The following is a 19,148-nucleotide window of genomic DNA, read 5'->3' as shown; positions in this document are numbered from 1 at the left end:
CATACATCAGTTCCTCAATTTAATATCCAAGTATTAAGATTATCTCCACAATTTTCTTAAAAGGTAAATAAATCCAGTTATCCACACTTTACAAAAAATTAGAGGCACACAGTTCCAGAAGAACTTGTCTGCTATAATGATGTTTTGAATAAGATATTTTTGGCTTCCTATGCATTAGAAGAAATAAGCACCTATGGATGTTACATAGGAAACTGCTTCAGTGCAGTAGCTCTAAAGAGATCACAGTCCTACATAAAAAACACACCTGGAGGTGAGATAAGCTAATTCTAAAGTCTGACCCTTGGAAATATTTTGAGATTTCCATGGAAAAAAAAAAAAAGAAATAATTTCTGTAGATGGCTCACTACAGAATGCCTTGAGGATAAGCAATGAATTCCTGGCGATGAAGATACAGGTACAAATCAAGTACAGGAGGGACTATCCAATTTCTTTGTGTCCAATCACTGGATTATTGAAGGAGATCAATGGTATTACCATCACACTTCCTCTGATCAAAGACCTTCTGCACATGGGTGGGTAGGGAATATGTCTGAATATCAAATACTACAAGTGAAAAATTAATAAGGAATGGCAGCAAACATAGTTCTTCTTAGTTTTATGCAAACAGAAGTGGATAAATAAATTCTTAAGACCTTAAAATCACTAACTGACATGACAGGGGAAAACAATACCACACTGACAACCTGTTAAATGGTACTATTAAGATGAGATTATTGGTGTGTAGAAAAAGGAAAGGAGGGGTAAAGTGCAATGTATTTTTTCAGAATTAGGATGGATGTTAAAAAAATTAGAGAAAAGCTCAGCTTCTTTGAAGAACTGAAGCAAAGCTAGCAGAAATCAATGATAAGATTGCTATCAATATGTTTGGAACAGGTCCAAAATTATTATCTCTGACATTAACATAAAGAAATGCAGCTGTTTGCATTTATATTTCCTTTTAGCAAGAAGAGGAGAATGTACTAGGACAGAACACAGTTAACCCTTTCTCTGGCATGCTTTACATCAGTAGGGTTGGGTTCTTTTAATAGTTTCTGGAAAAATATAATGTGAGTTTGGTGGCTTGTAGGGTTATTTTGTCTTTATGGAACCACAGAAAAATACAGCATTTTAAATTATTTGGCAAGTGAAGCTGTTGTCTAAATATTATCACCCCAGCCATGACAAAAGGATGAAGTAGCTTCATAAGGAGTAAGGAGCTTCCTGAAAAAAACCTCAACTATATAATAGCCTATAAACTTCAAAGATAAAAACTGAAGGTCAAATCCTGAAAGTAGTTTGTGTTTTTAAGAAAAATTTCAATTGACTTCAGTGGAAATTTGTTGAGTTAAATAAGGTTAAACATCTCCAGATCAAATCTATTAATTTCAATTAAAGGAAAAAGCAGTACAGTGCAATGATGATGGCAACCAAGATTCAGATATTTTTATTCTAGGTCAGAGGACATGAACTCAGTCTTGAATTATGACTTAAAACCTGAAACAATATTTAACCTTTACCTTGAAGTTGCACAAGATGACAGCAACTGTACAACCCATAAATACAGAGTATTTAATAAAACAGATGACATACCTATCAGATGAATGACTACACCCAGACATAATTACTCGTCCTAGCAAATACACTGGTTGTGGACTTACTCCTGGATGTGTTTTTTAATAATTCCTGCATATCATTACATGCCACAAATAGTTTTACTCTTTCACATACCAGAAACCACAAAAAAATTCGTTCGATTCTGTCTGAACTCCTCAAATTTTACAGTGCATATTACAAAACCATACAAGCCAAAACAAGAATGTTTCTGCTATTTACATACTGTGATAAATAATGCAATGAGCTAAATCATGAGTGGAAATGAGAACAAAAAGAAAGCTAATACAATATTAAATACTCATAGTGCAGCACCTCCTTCCCAATCTTCCTGTATGTTTTCTGCCTCTTTCAGACAACATTAAATTTCTGAACAATATGTCAAAAAAAATCCACTCTGCTTTACAGGAGATATTTATGTAGTTCAGACCATGAAGTAGGAAAAAATCCTAGGCAGTATGAATGCTAATGCATACTGTGCTCATTGTAGCAAAGCCATTTTCAAGTTGTTTTTAGAATAATCATCAAATCATTGGGTTAAGAATGAAATGACAGTAAAAATTTGTTACTAGACACACAAACAAACCCCTCTTTCACAATGGTAGAAGTAACTCCCCTGAATTCATAACTTGTTTGAGCCTTAATACTTATTTAGAATTAAACAGCTATTGATTACTAAAATTGTAGAATCATTCCAGTACTCTTTATGCAACAGAAATGTTTTTTTCATCTAGTTTAAAAGGTCTTGAAACAAACCCAAAGATCTAAACACATCTGGAGTTTGTAGATTTCTGCATTTGCAACTTCCAGTCAGTTCTATTTCCGCTGTAAACCTATGTCAAAACACTACACGGAAAAGTTCAGGAAATTGGAAATTGCTTTAGTTACAATGCACCTCGTACCAAACCACATAAAATGATTCAAAGCAATCTTCAAATGAGCAAAGTATAAACTCATATATTACAATCATTCAAAGTGTTTTGTATTCCAACAGTCCAAATTATAGAGACACCACTTTGCATTGTGGCCTGAAGCAAGTATCACTGCTCATTTTGAGTATGCTGGAACAAAGATATTGGTAACAAATTTTCATGACAGACACATACACTCAATGAGATAATAAATTAGTTTCCCAAGTGAAGGCTCACTAATAAGATTGGATCTAAAAATTTAGGTCACTTAATTTTAAGACTCAGCTAATGGCTAAAAAAAAAAAAGATATAACTTCATAACATAAATTCAGGTTCAATCTTTTTTACCATAAACATTAGCACCATTGTAAAGTTGCAAAGTGTAAGCTTCTTGTAAAATGAAATTATCTAATTGTAAAATGCATTTGATATCTCCTTTGCAGGGAGGTTATTTCTAAAAGAAAAATAAAATATTCTATATTACATTATGAAGTTATAAAATTCAAGCAATTAATTTTTAGTGCTGTGTAAGGTCTGATGTCACTGGCAAGATAAATTTGTAAAACTTTTTTCCAATATGATTTATTGATTCTATTTCAAAAGCACTGCTTCCTTTATTTGCAAATGTATTTACTATACCAGAACAGTCATATAGCCAAAGAAGCTTTACCTTTTCTTCTTTAGTACTCAGAGGTGCTGAGGGAGCCTGAAAATCCTTTAACTCCTTGACAACCATATGAGAAAACTCATAACCTAATAAGGTTAAAATTGGGCCATTTGACTTGTCTTACATAGAAATAATGTATTAGCAACTTGTTTTGAATACCAGAGGAAATTTTTGTAAAAAGAAAACATCAAAAAATTTTCCACCTACAAGACAAAGAAATTTTTTTGAGATGGACTTTTTACAAGGTCATGCAGTGATAGAAGGTACTGCCTTTGTAAAAAGAAAACATCAAAAAATTTTCCACCTACAAGACAAAGAAATTTTTTTGAGATGGACTTTTTACAAGGTCATGCAGTGATAGAACAAGGGGTACTGCCTTTAAACTGAAAGAAGGTAGATTTAGGTTAGATATTAAGAAGAAATTCTTGTGAGGGTGGTGAAGCACTGGAACAGGTTGGCCAGAAAAGTTGGGGATGGCACATCCTTGGAAGTGTTCAACACCAGGTTGGATGGGGCTTTGAGCAACCTGGTCTAGCAGGTGTTGTCCCTGCCCATGGCAGGGGGTTGGAGCTAGGTGATTTTTAAGGTCCCTTCCAACCCAGAACTTTCTGTGATTTTTAATGTATTGCAAATCCTTAGGTTTTGTAAGTGTCCACAACTTACCATTTCCATTCTCTACTATGGCCAATGGCTCTCTGCAAATTGTCATCTTTCTCAAGGGATTCATAGTCCTTTGAACTTCTGCCAGCAGCACTGCTTGCATTGCCTCAATAATCTGTCATAAATGCAAATTATTATTGGATAATATCAGTACCTCAATTATTTATCTATTTGAAAATGTGAACCAACTAGCACAAAATCTCAAGACTGTCCCAGTGAATGTCATGAGAAAGTCAACACTTATCAATAAATCTTTCAGAGAGCGATAATCATGTATTTCTACATACATATTGAGAAAAAAAAGTTAAGTGGATAGCAATGAGATGGTCTAAGTTGTCAAACAGGACTGTTTCCCAACGAACATTCATTTTCTTTAATGTGAATAACTAGAATTAGTTACCTACTACCTCCATGATTTCAAGGGGTCATGACAATATATCTTAGTAAAACACATGGTGATAATAGCTTATAGGAAATATCTTCTTTTTTTTTTTCTGATGTGTGTAAAAATGCTTAATAGATTGAATAACGACCTTGTGTTTTGACTTAGAATTTCTGGTGCCTAATCTCTCTCTGATAAATTTAAAGAATGTTTTTCTATCAGTGGTGGTGCTCTATTCCTCTAGCTCAAACATAATAGCACCATATCTTTGGTCTAACTCCCAGAAATACCATTCCTCAAACTCCTCTTATCCAAAATGAACATCTACTGGAGTACTGAAAAGCCTATAAACAGCATTTGCAATAGCTGATGCACCACATATGGACATCAGGACAATGCAGTGTGGAGACTATACAACAGTTATTACTTTCCTTCTCTTTACTTTAGCAGAGAAGTCCCAGGAGAACTAAGACCATATAAAGATGTAAGATGTTTATAAAGCACATGAAGACCTTAGACAGTAGACACAAAGTTTTGCAATCCTTAGTCTAAATTTCAGCAAGGTGCAGAATGGCAGCATGCACACCTGCTCTTCATTTGGTAGTTCCTTCAGAAAAGGAATACAATTTTCTCCCTTGGGAAGGGATTCATTCTCAGGTACAAGACATTGCCTGAAAAGAAGAGTGAATCTAAATTGTCCAGGAGAGTGTATTCCATCTCAACCCAACTATTAATTTAAATTGAATATGAAAAGTTAAGCCAAATATTTTTATATTATAAACATTTAAATTTTATATGAAATTTTTATTATTAAAAACCTAGCAAAAGTATTTAAATTTAACATAAAGTTAAGTTGATATACAGGATCCCTAAAACTGCCTGGAAGAGAGATGGTTTCGTCTCACTAATCAAGCACATGTCCTCAATCGCATCTCAAGCTGCCCTTGTAAATTCAAATCATTAAGTGGAACAAAGGCTGTGGGTCTCCTTTGTGACAAAAGCCTTTATTGTAACCAAGTATACCATAGTCAGGTCCACAGTGTAAAAGTTCACTGCAAGTGAACCCAGCCCTGTGTGATTCAACATAGCACAAACCTTCATCTTGTTATAATAGAACTTTATTTTAAAGGGAAAACCAAAGGCAGTTTTCAATTCTTCACATCTATACAACCCTGAGCTTTGGGAATTACAGATCCTGACTTTACAGCACACTCTTACAATATATCTACAATAATTAAGAAAGAGAAGGAACCACAGACATGTTTTCATTGTCCTGGGGAAATTGTTGACAAATAAATTCTGACAGAGGAACAAAAAAGAAATCTGCTAAGACCCTATCACTAATCTGGATCAGATACACATTACCTGTATCATCGCCGTGTAGGTCAGTTAGGCAGCATTTGTAACAATTTCCTCTAAGATTTTTCAACAAAACAAAAAACTAACAAATGGCACGACATGATACTCTAGAGGCACCTGTATGTGTCTCTGCTTGCTACTTGTCTATTGCTTTGTTGAATCTGCATTTAAACAGTGCTTGGTGTGATCTCACATGTTTAGTTTTGTCCTCTCACTGCATATTCCCCAATAATTCAAATACCTCATCTATCATTATCACCAAGTTTAAGAATCTTCAGAAGTTTTGCCTGTTTCTAATGGAACAAATCTACATGGGCACCTTTCATTTTCTCTGATCATTTCCACTTTATCTTTAGTGCCCTTCTGGATACACATTAGCCACCTTATTGGCTACTAATATGTGTGTTCATTTTTTGCCCCATAACTGTAAATGCTGTTGTAAATACTATCTGCTTTTTATTTGGGATTGCTAAAAGTGACAGAAATTATGCAGCTTCTTTGACTGAGCAAGTATAAATAGCATATATCCATCTATAAATACTGGTATTAAGGCATGAAAGGTAATTGTTTGACTCTACAGCAGCAATACTAGAGAATAATTCAAAAAGACAAGTGAACAAAAGTTGGGTCAAGCTGAAATGTTAAACCTATACTAAGTTATACTGGCTTTCTTTTCTACACTTTACCAATTACTTCCAAAGATTATTATTCTCTTTATAATGAGTGGGTTTAAGGAGAGAAGTCAATAGACATCACTCCTGGTTACTGCTCAGGCCATAACCTCTACAGGGTTGAGCCTTGCAGAAACTGTCTCCAAGATGACTCCATAACACAGTCACATTGGGGAGCAAAAAAATATAGATCAAAATATCAGCTTGATTTATCCAATCTGCTTTTCCCTGCTTCTGCATAGTAATTATCAGGGCAGTTGTCTAGATACTTAGACTGAAGCATATTGGCTTCAGGTAGAGTCAAAGGCTGTAAAAACAAATGCACTCAGACCTTGTTAGACAAATTACTGCAAACTTGGGCATTGGTACTACCTTATCAGTCCTACTTACTGCAATGGTCTTAACATGATGTGGCTTATTCCTTTAAAATAAAGTCCTTCCCACCTAACTTTAGCTACTAATGGAAATGAAGTAACTGCAGTGAAAGAAAACAAAAATCAAACATATGCACTGCAGGAATAAATAGAAAGAGATGAGAAAGTCCTGGGATGATTCATTCCTCCTAAAATTTCAACAGTCCCTTAACAAAGTTTGTATTTTTCCCCTGGAGAAAAAGCAAGGTTAATGCAGCTACATTCCTCATGCAGATGATTATGCCAGAGATCTACATATATTATCAACAGTTTTCCTAATGGGAGGTCATGATAAGCATACAGCTGATCACAGAGGATACAAGTTTCCTTGTACAGAAAAGGAATACTTCAACACTGGGATGGCACTCAACCTCCCTCAACCCTTCAAGTCAGTAGACCCCTGATCAAACACTTGCAGCAAGTTTTTTAGTTTCCTTGTTTGCACAGGAACTGTTACAGTATTGTAAGGAGATGACAAATCAATAAATGGCAACTCCTTTGGGTCATGTCTGTGAGTTAGTATCGTTCACTGAAGATCACAATAAAAGGAGTTTTTAAAAACAGGGTAACTAGTGATGTTTTTGGTAAATGTCCATGAGGGCTGCTCAGGATTAATAACTTGGCCATAAATCTCCATTTATATAAGGTTTTAACAAAGCCACCTTATTGTCAACATAAACTGTAATTTTCTATAAATCATCAATGACTGAATATGTACACCTAGTGCCAACATCACAAATGATTCTGAATGTTAAAATGTTTACAGCAGTTTTGCTGCAAACGATCCAAAATCTGCACTACAAAGTGGGTGAAGAAAGCTTATTGCACTACAAGGTTGTGCTTCAATAATACTACATGTTGAGAAATACTGATAGCACGGTGTTTGCAGTACTTGGCAACTTCAGTGTCTTAAAGTCTTTTCAGCTGAAAAAAATTATTCCACACCTTATCGTCCTGCACACTAACATCCTGTGGTAGCCAAGACCATTATCATTGTATACACTGATTAGTTACTAAATACACTGGAAAATATAAATACCTAGATCTCACATAATCAACTATGCTGCAAATACAACTGTCATGAATATATGACTACTCACTAAAGAGTTGCAGTAGCTGACCAGGCCAGCAATAGATTATATGCATTTCACATGACAATTGCACCTATTGAAACTGAGTTCCTGTATTAAGTTTTCTTACAAAAAAGATTCAAAAAAGGGGAAAAAAAAATCTTATTGTAAGAGAAAAGGAAGAGAAGAAGAATACAGAAATAATATGGAAGAAATGGCGATATAATAAATAACTGATAAGCTCAAGATGAAATGCTGAAATCAATTGAATGTGACCATTTGCAGAAACCATTTCCATCTGTCTAACAAAACAGGGGACTATCCCTGCAGTACCCCTGCATGCCTCAGCCCTGGCAAATATTCCTTGCACTTGAAATGCAGCAGAGAGTTGCATTCAATTTCAGAAGTAATATCATAAAATAAATTTGGAACAAGGATTTCCCTTTCTGGAATAAAATCCATTGTGGTCATAGTATAACAGCTTGAGTTTTGTATTCCTGAACATTAACTCACTTAAGCAGCTACACAACTTTTTAAATTCATATTTCCAAAATGAAAAATGGTATCTTGATTTCATTGTTCAGACTATTTCATCACTGTTAACCTGCCAGCTCTCAAGAAACAGTTGTCTCTTGTCTCTCTAGACTTCAGATTCTTCACTAACAATAGACATGAGCATCATCTGACCTGAGGAACCCATAACTTATGACTTACAGGTCATTGTTAAGGAGTGTTATAATAAGTAAGGACTCTGGATTAATTATTTGGCCTTTATGAAGGCATTTTCTGCTTCTTCTATAATAATACACTGGTATATGACACTGTCCTTATTCTGGCCTTTTATTTTCCTGAAGAATAAAATGGCATCTGTGATATAAGTTACATGTGGTTGTTAGAGCACAGATAAGTCACTTCTTAAACACATGCTATGGACAAGATCACCTAGATTAAAGAATAGTAGGGCAGTTACTTTGCCACACCTAAACATGTAAGGTAAAATAGTTTCATGAGTATCATACTCCAAATTATAATAATAATCTGCTTTCCATAGATCTGGATGGCATGATTTACGTAATAATTTCACCATTCACTGTTTACAAATATTAAACTACAGACAATGTTACTTAAGGATTCCCTTGCAACAACTGACAAAGGCTATTTCCTACCTTTACAGATTGGTCACTCCAACAACAAACGAGTTTCAGCAATGAAATACTTCCAAAGTCTGGGGTATGGTATCTACTCTTACCTGAAAAAACACATACATGATTTATGAAATTACAATATATAGAGAAGTACACAAAAGATATTTTAACATTTTTACTTCTTCACTTCAGCAACATACCTGAAAATATCTGAAAAAGTGTAATTTCTTAGAATATGCTTTCACCTGATTCCGATAAGCACAATGTGTTAAGATATCTATTGTCTTAGAAGCTTTTGGTCACTTAGTAAAACTATTTCTATGTTCATGAACATTTTATTCATCTCTATGCCATTGCATTCATCTCTATGTCATTTCCATGCCTTTCATCTACTTATTTTCTATTGTCACTTGATTTTTACATTCCATCTGGTTTTTTCCAATGGGCACATCTGCTGTCAATCACAAGTTTACAGTTATGGTGCACATCAAACTCAGAGAAGGAAAGGTAACTAAGAATTGGGTTTAGATGGGGATATTAAGGCTTAAATCTTGACCCTCTGCTACGTAAGTGACTTGAAAGAATTTGTGTTATCAGCCTAGACAGGACTTAGTCTATAACAGGAACACTATATCCATCAGGTAATGTATACTGACAAATGTCCATACTCTGTTTAGCTTTTTATTTAACCATTCTTTGGTTCATTGCATACTGTAAACAAACCAAGACTGACTGCAAAGCCAAGATTGACAAACAATGGCCTGTGGGACATTAATGGGACGAGGTTACTTCATTCTGCCCTAAGCCAAAAGTCTAAAGGCATTATTGAACAGCCAAGATGGCTCTTGCATTACTAAGGCAACAGTTTGCTTGAAGGGCTGTATATGTTATTGGGCAGGCACATAATGGTGGTGAGGGAGATGGGGGAGGGAAGAGATCACAGTGTTTGTCTTATTACATTTCTGTTCTTCAGATTGCTAGAAAATATCTTTGGAACCTCAGCTAAATATTTTGCTATGACAGAAAAAAATCCTCAATTCCAGTCAACGTTTTCTACATGTTTTTGTGATATTCACTGAATCAAACAGAGTAATTCAGTTTCTGTTTGCAGATGGAACTGCTCCAAGCTAAAGAATATTTTCTCCTCTCATTACTGAAGTTAAATGATCTATTTCAGCAACAAAAAGCATGTAAAAAAAAAAAAGAACACTTAAAAGCTAATATTGCCACTCCTCCATATACTTACTACTTGGTAAGTCTCCATAAAAACTGAGGAATGAAGGTGTTACTGCTTCTACATTTCGCCATTTGTCATGTACAGATTCTGATTTCTGTGGGCTAAAAGAATATTAAACTATTTAACAAAATCTGAACAAACATGCAAAGAAATATTATGCCTTAAGGTAGGGGTTTAAGGTAGATACTCTGCTATCAGTTACTATCAACCAGTATTTAGTTTCTCCTCAGAAGTCACTTAAATTCTTTTGCCTACAACTTACTATTGAAACCATCACATGTACACAAATACTGAAAAGTACTATCCACATGCAGGAACTAAACTATAACTAGTTTTGAACCAAATGTTAAGTTTTATGCTGCAATAAGGAAACAAATTCCTAGGTGAAGAACTGAATTAAAATTTGTTTGCACATAGGACTTGTGCTGCATTTTTGCTAACACATAGGAAAAACGTTCAAGGGAAACTAGAATTTCTATAGGTTTTCTCTCCTCCCTTTCTCCCATCCTATGTTAAATAATTTAGAATATTCTTACAATCACTGGGATTTCAGTAGCTGGTTACAATTTAGGAGACTACTGTGTGCTGCTCTTTAGTACTTTGTTATTAACTCAGCAACCTAACCCTTGAAAACAGAGGATATGCGTGGAGGAGAAAGGAACTAAACTCTCTAAACCCTTGTACTATTTTAGACTATTTATTTTAAAAACATTACTAGAGTGACCCTGCAAAAACTACACTGGGTTGTCATTTAAAAATAATATATTTCACCTTTCAAATTCACTACAATCAACATAAGTTAAGAGGCCTTACAAAGCTAAACAACTCTGAAAGCTTTCAGCTTGAGAGCTTTAATTTGGAGACACGGATCTCAAAAGGCAAGTGAAGACAAATTCTTTAAAGATCTTTTCTTACTAACTTCTTTCTGTTTCTGTCCCACTTTCATGATCTGACACATTGTGCTGCAGGTTCCATTATTTTCAGAGGCTGAGTCAAGCTGGAAACAACAAACAGCAGGACCCTTGCAAGCTGTGAAAGTTGTCCTACTAACTACTTCTGTGGGGAAGTAGAAGTCAGTACATAGTTTTTTTCCCTTGAGTGTGCTGTAGTTTTGGCCACAGCAGCTGCCCAAAGAGATTTGGCTACATACTGTACTTTTAGAAGGCAAATTGGACAAAATAGCATTTGATTGTTTTTCTCAAACTTCTACTTAGACAAAAGCACATTACTATAACAGATCATCATAGTGAGAAAATTAATTCCAAGCCAGAGTACAGACTAAAAGATAAATAAGCATAAATCATGTAAAACAATTTAAAGAATTAATGGACACAGATTACAACAGTTCATTCAGACCTCAGTTGCAAGAGGAAGAGGTGAAATGAAGGCTGAATCCTAAGATCATGGCAAACAGGCCAAGTCCTATTCACACTATGCTTATTACTGGGGAAGGGGTAGGAGGGAAGAGGGAAAGATCTTCACAGAAAAGGAGCTTTTTCCCTAGATGGAGAGAGGTAGATAGCTTTGCATTACCTAACTGGTTTTGAGGCAATACAGAAAGTATAGATAAATTCAGATACTAAAACAAGTGTCATTAATAGTCAGACACAAAACTAACTTCATCACAGGGAAGTTAAAACCACTAACAACCCTCACTCTTCATCCCCCTCCCCCCACGAAAGGACCCATGCATTTCTTTCCTGCAACAACTTCAATTCTCCTAATTTCACCAGAGATATGTTCTAAAGCCAGGACATGCATGTCTGATGAAAACATTTGATTGTGGTATGATGACTAACTTCAATTAAACAATGTCTTTCCAAAAGTGTAGTGCAACATACAATGCAAACTTTTTTGTACGGAAAGGAATTCATGTTCAAGTTGGAATCCTGAAACAAGCTTTCATATAAGAGCTTGTGTTGAATATGGACCAATAGGCAATGTGATTAGCAGCAAAAGTAACTGAGAAACATGCATCTGTCCTGTGGGATGGTGCATGTGTCTTGAGATATGCTGAATGCCTAGAGCTTTATGGAAGACACAGATATTTGCAGCATCAAGATCAATATTTTCTGTCCTCCCTTCTTGCCTCAGGGCCATAGCATCACCAACACTGAAGTTAATTGTCCCTAAAATACTAAATAAAGACCAACCTATGTTTGCTGAACAACAAAAAAAATCTGTGGACAATATCCATTGCCTGATTAGCATGCTCTATTTGGCTTGGTCAAATAATGTCGGGCATGTTATTTTTCCTTTAATGCTGAAAAAGCATTTAGTCAATAAATTTGTTTTGAATAACATAAATGCTATTTGGGATGGTTCTCACTACATAAGGGCCAACGAGCCATTCATTCCCAGTGGCTGCCATTATTACTGGGGGCGTTTTACTTTAGATAGCATAAGTAGGACAAACTGTTCTTGCCTCTCATGTTTTATTTATCCACAAAGCCATGTGTTTCATGGCAAAGAAAGGATATTCCTTATGCAGAGTGGAAGCTAAACCAGCACAAATGTGCTTAATGTATATCTTGCAATGTGTCTAAAGAGACCTCATTATTCTACTTAGTTTAAACTGCAAAGAAAAGAGTAATCGCTGGAAAAAGAGGGTGTGAAGCTGGATAATTCAAGTTCTTGTTCTGTTGAAAAAAAATCATGCATCAGTTCTCATCTGCTAAATACAAAAATATAAAGATACTTAATTTTATCCTGATCTCCTTTTGTTCAAATAACATCCTGTAAAAATATCCACAGAAAGAATATAAGCTCCAGTGCAGAAGTATATATTTAAGAAAGTTTGATCATGTTTTTCATTTTTTAACCACTACAAAGGAAGAGAAGATTCATTATGAAAAAGATCTTACCTTTCAATTTCATCTGTAACTGCTGAAGGTATGTTAATTATCCTGTTGATTAAAGCTATTCTGCTAAATAAGAAAAGTATCGTTTCCAAATCCTTTGTTCCATAAACATTGTTCTCAGGCTCATTCTTCTCTCCAGTTTGTCCTTCAGTTGCAGCAAGGTATTTGTTTGACAAATCAAGCACTCTTTTTGAAAACAAGTTGAAAATTTCATGTTCTCCTGGCACACCACAATCAGTACATTTCCATCCTGGCAACATTAGTGATAGGTGGCTTTCATCTGACACAAGTCCAAAAGAAACCCGACACTGAAGCCTCAAGATACCCAAGTGGCTAACACAGAGATTGTCTATTTCTTTATCTACACCCCATGGTAGGAGACATGACAAAAGCAGTTTTGCTGTATCAGTGATGACATTCATATCAATGTTTCCTGATGGCTGAATTCTAATCTTTCTTGAACTCTTCATTTTTTTCTGCCTTTTCATGCCACCACTTTCTTCCACAGGCTTAGCTGCATTATTATCCTTGCAGACCTGGTTTGAAAAAGCAGTATCTACCTGCCCATCCACTGGAGGCAAGGAGCCAGCAGTTTTGTTTCTTTTTAACGTCAGTGCCCTTTTCTCAGTAGTACTTTTGGCTCTTTCTAGATTGTATAGGTTGTGGAATGAATTCAATGATTTTAATCCATTGAGTTGTGATGACAGCAGAAGTTCCTCAAGTTTTTCCAGATCAAATAAGAGAATATGAAAGTTTGCGTTGTTCCATTTAGTCTTAACTGGTAAAATAGTAAAGGGCTGTTGGATGCAGCTGGTATCAGTTACCTGAAAGAGAAATATGAAATGTCCAAACACAATTCCACAATCCTTAGTAATTGTCAAGATATGAACATAGAATTGCCTATGGAAGAGATGAAGTCTATCAACTCATGTTCAACTCAACCATACTTATTCACTTCTTAATAAGGAAAAGAGATTTTCTTCTAAATAGCTTCAGATATAGAGACATATGTATGTAAATACTATAATACAGGCTCCTTAATATATGACACAGCCATGCTGTAAATTCCATATATCTTTGTAAAAACTCCAGGCTGGTGTTTCTTCTGCTATGTCCTATTTCAAGCTCAAAGGCTATTCAGAAAGTTTTAAAGCATACAGCTTCTCTTTTTTTCAAAATAAAGCTAGAGAAGCAAATCCTATGACGTTGCAAAATTCTTGCAAACCCCGAATGTCTGTATGCCTTGTTGGAATTTGATGTATGTATGGGATAAAGACTATGCCTTAGTCATTTCAAAACATGCAAAGCTATCTAAAAATTACTTTATTCTGAGTTGTCATATGTATTTTATCAGCAACAATAAGAAACTTCTGCAAATAAATCTCCAGTTACAAAATTACCTACCATAGCTGAAAATAATTGAAAGAAAATGGCTACAGAGCTACTACAATGTGCCACCTTCTTTCCAACCTGGATCTTTCTAAAATTCTCCATACTTCTTCCCCAACTTTAAAGAATATTCATAGTAATGGATTTGTAGATCATCATTTTAGTCCCACACACTAACAGGATGATTGTGCTGGTACAAATACACACGTGATTACTGCTGCAAACTACAACAAGAAAGTCCATATAGGTACTGGAAGAATCATCCAATGGCAAAGTTATAAGATTGTGACACAATATCATGCATCATAATCCTGCTAATCTACTAAAGCAGCACCTTTTACCTTCAAGGAAACACCAGAAGTGAGGGAGTATAAACTCCTTGTTGACACTTTGGCCCTTTTCTTTAAGCATTTATGACTTGTATGTTTTTATTGTCCTGCACAAGCTTATAGGCTGAGCACAGTGCTGAGAATATTTCATCTGTACAAGCATGTACAAGCAGAAAGAGAACATCAAGAAGCAACTTAGCAGCTCAGTAATACTTTTGCAAACAATCATGCCAGCTTCCATATCACAAGTGATATAGACTTTTCTAGATCATTATGTTACTTTTATTTTTCTTCTGATAATTTTAAATATTCCACTCATGCAAAGAGCTTTCTGTTGAAAATAATCAGGTCTTAAAAGAAACCACCAAGTGTTAGCAAACAGGGCAGCAACTGGCTTTAACTGGAATGCAATGTTGATTACCTCATCTTTCTCACGACCACCTAACTCCTTTTACATTGCAAACTATGATTTTATAGGATTAGCTATATTTAAACTCTTAATATTTTAGTATGAATAACACAAGGAAAGAATTGACTCTAACCTCTTTTGGGTAGTAATATAATTTGGCTTTTTTGTTATTTAGAGAATGATGCTCCCACCAGATGAGGATGCACTCTAAATACATAATCTTATTTAAAGATCTCCATAGGGAGTCATAAGTAAGAGATTATAACTGCTTGTTCAGGTTTTCTTTTTATCCCTTTCCTTTTTCCTTTTCCAAAAAATAATACATTGTAGTTAAGCACTAGGATTATTTTAATCTTTAATTATGCTGTTTCCTAATGCATAGGGAGAACCCCCATGGAATGCAAACACTGGAATTCACAGGCTAGCTTTAACATTAATAGAAGCTATTTTTATTTGGCCTATCATTTTCCCTTTCTATATACTTATATTTGGTTGATTAACATTTAGAAACATTTAGGAAAATTACCGTCCAAACAAAGGAAAATACTGTGACAATGTCAATCTGTTGAGACATCTGGTGATGCTACTGCATGTGAAGTCACAAGAAATGTTTATTGTCAATATGAAAGCTTATTGACATTGATCCTAAAAGCATCTACCAACTTATGTTAGCTCTCTGCCATAGGCATTTCATTCCAGTGAAAGAAGGTGGACATCTAAAGCTTTAGACATAAAACACTATTTAGGAAATATGGACAAGTTATTCTCTGTAACAGAAGATGACAGAAAATGGAGGGAAACCCATAAAACTAACTGTGAACTAGAGAGCTGGGAATAGCATTTAATAATAGGTATTGAAAGGCAGATTAACGGATATTTACATTCTGTATTGTGCCTTTTCTAGTTCAACCATTTCTAGTTTAAAATTTTGACATCGATAACCTACTGCAAGCTTTAAAAAAAAGCAAGAAGTCAGCCTACAGACTAAAGTTATATCCTGAGACCCATGAACTTCTTGTGCATCACTGACCCACAGCAGAACAAGCTTTCTACATCCATTAAAGAACAGGATTCATGGAGGCTTTAAAATATCAAGCTATATTCTATGCCTGGCAACTATCACCTAACATCTCCTTAGTTTGCCACTGAAGATGTTTGAGCCAGGACCAGAAAAGGTCTAGAACAGACTAGACTGTTTCAGTTGGAAGGGATCTACAATGATCATCTAGTCCAACTGCCTGACCAACTAGGGGGTGACCAAAAGTTAAAGTATGTTGGTAAGGATATTGTCCAAATGCCCATTAAACACTAACAGGCTTGGGGCATTGAGAACCTCTCTAGGAATCCTGTCCCATTGCCTAAGCACCCTCTAGGTAAAACAATGCCCAATTTGAACCTCCCCTGACACAGCTTTGAATCATTCCCATATGTCCTATTACCAGATACCAGGGAGATGATCTCAGCACCTCCCCTCCTCACAAAGCTGTAGAGAGCAATGAAGTCATCCCTCAGCCTCCTTTTCTCCAAACTAAATAAGTCCAAAGACCTTAGCCACTTCACATAGAACATTCTTTTACCCCTTTCACCAGCTTTTTCCCCTCCTCTGTACGCATTCAAAGTCTTTCCCATCCTTCAAGGATGGTGCAACAAACTTTGAGGACTCACTTTCTCCTGGCATGGAATCCATTCCTGTTCCACAAGTTACAGAACTGTTCTTCTACCTCTTTTCTTCCTTTACTCATCCTTACCAAACTACCCTATCACCCAAGGAAAAACTTCCCCATGTCTATGTGAAAGGAGTGGCAGAGGACTATGCTTACTGTGGCCCCCAAATACAACAATATATATTATCTTTAACAGGTTGAAGACAGACATATTGCACAAAAATTTCATGGGAAGTACAATTGAAGTCTATTTTACTTAGCTGCCTTCTCATCTCTAAAGACTTTTTCCACTGGGATCCAACTTGGTCTGGGAATGCTATTCCACTTAAAACACACACTTCCATTAGCTGGCAGGGAATTCCATACTGTTTCAGCTCCTCATATGTGTGTGTGTATATGTGTGTACATATATATACACACACATATATACTTTCTCCACACACTAGCTTTCTTTACCAAATGCATTCTATTGTGGATTTGTACTAAAAACAGATTTGACAAGAATGATCTTGACATTCATTTTACATGAAATAAAGTGGTAAAATCACATGGTAGTTTTTTAGAAGACAAACCAGACTCAAAATATACTTAGACATGGCTTTCATACCACTGAAAAAATGTTGCTTAGTTCTCACAGCATAGGTAGTATCCATATGTACATAAAACAAGTCCTGATGTATAAAAGACATTTTCTTCCCATCTTCTGGCCTTCTTTATACATTGCACTCTTACTTTCCCAAATATAACAGGATAAAAGTGCTAGAAAATTGGTCCCATAGTTCCAAGTGCCTGCAGAATGAATCATGCTGTCTAAAGCATAAATATAAGCTATCCTGTTGATTCTAATAAGTTCTTAATTGCATAATATTCAAGGGGTTTAATCCTGTTCCTTTGAGCTTTCTCTTCTGAGAGAGTGTATTTTGATCTATTGACATGAAACGAGTTAAATCTCCTCCTTTATCCACTACTGGCCACCTGCAAAGGCTCAAGAAGATATTAGACAGAAACTGATGAACTTATTTTAAGGTGAAATTTTAGTTAGACTGGTGGGGGAAGTTGGTAAGAATGTGCAGAGCTTAACTGAAGTATTGCTAAAGAAAGACTGGAAGGTTCTTTCATAAATAGAATCTACACTGTTGGACTTTTTGGGGTGGGAGATTTTCTATTTCTCATTTGTTGGATTTTTTTAGGGAAGATTAGTCTATCAGCTTTTAATACCAATCCAATACAACAGCCCACTTAAGTACATGAGAAAACTTAACCAGATAAGCAAGACTTACTTTTTTAAAGGGCAATTATTCCATTATGAAGTATACTTACTATAAACAAATATGCTAATTTTATCATTAAAATACCACCTCCCTACTGTTTGCTCAATAAAGACATCCTGTGGACAAAGCACATATACTTCATCCTTTCCAACAAGAACTTTTAAGCAAAACCCAATATGGAATCATTAAACCCACTGCATCTCATAGTCTTTAGGAAGTTCCTCAATATGATAATTTCTGAAATATCACAAAGAAGTTTAATAATACAGCATCAATATGCTGATTTCAATGAAATTAACACTTTGTTTTGTCAGCTGCCTTCACTGTAATCTGACTTTTTATTACACTACAAAGACAACAGAAACTTTAAAGTCTATAATGTTTGAATCACTCTTCATTACCTCTGTGACAAGTCATTGACAATAAGATGATTAGATTTTTAAAACTAAATTGTGGAGAACCTCAGTTACAGAAATCAAAGAGGAGAATTTGTCAACCAAAATTTATTGAGGCTTAAGAATTTTCTGTCTCTTGATCAGGCCAGTCACTGGGTTATCAATAGAAGTTCAGAGCTCGTAAGTTCTCAGAAGTGCATCTCATCCTTGGTCTGGTTCTGGGTTCACAAAAATAATCATGTCATACATCTGCTTGTAAAAGTTATTTAGGTACCCTGCCTCTTACATTTGAACTTTGTGGAGTTTGAAGAACTGTTTCAACTGAAGCATGGTTACCACATCTAGGGGTCTTAATCATTAACTTGTATTGCTAATGTATAGCTCTGTTCTACTACCCATGATGTTTTATGCTTGATGGTGGGAAGCAATAGCCCTTTGCTCTAGTCTGGTTTAGGTTTGCATTTGTGGTGGGGTTTTTTTTGTTTGTTTTGGTTTTAGCTACAGAATAGCTTTAAAAATGTCTTTACCTGCACAGACATTTTTTCTCTCCAACCTTTATAAAGAAAACAATAGCATTACATATACATAAGAGAAAGAATTTTGTTTTGGGGACGTATTTGCAGGTGTTATCTCATGCATAGTTTTGCAAAACAGGAAACTTGTAATTGTCTCAGTAAACAAATACATAAACAATGCACAAAAGT

At 35.4% G+C, this 19,148-nt stretch overlaps 1 protein-coding gene across 1 annotated transcript in view; it reads right to left on the bottom strand.

Annotated features, from left to right (window-relative positions):
• Positions 1-19,148, bottom strand: part of WDR72 (WD repeat domain 72) — a 92,810-nt gene that overhangs the window by 36,691 nt on the left and 36,971 nt on the right. Inside the window, exons 14-17 of the mRNA XM_009070686.1 lie at positions 12,991-13,811; positions 10,136-10,227; positions 8,911-8,993; positions 3,853-3,964 (exon numbers count right to left, since the gene is read on the bottom strand). Of these exons, the coding sequence (XP_009068934.1) occupies positions 3,853-3,964; positions 8,911-8,993; positions 10,136-10,227; positions 12,991-13,811 (1,108 nt within the window). The remainder of the gene's footprint in view (positions 1-3,852; positions 3,965-8,910; positions 8,994-10,135; positions 10,228-12,990; positions 13,812-19,148) is intronic.

The sequence above is a fragment of the Acanthisitta chloris genome, unplaced genomic scaffold, assembly GCF_000695815.1.
Source record: "Acanthisitta chloris isolate BGI_N310 unplaced genomic scaffold, ASM69581v1 scaffold9212, whole genome shotgun sequence".
NCBI lineage: Eukaryota > Metazoa > Chordata > Aves > Passeriformes > Acanthisittidae > Acanthisitta > Acanthisitta chloris.
This window is presented reverse-complemented; position numbering and strand designations above follow the sequence as displayed.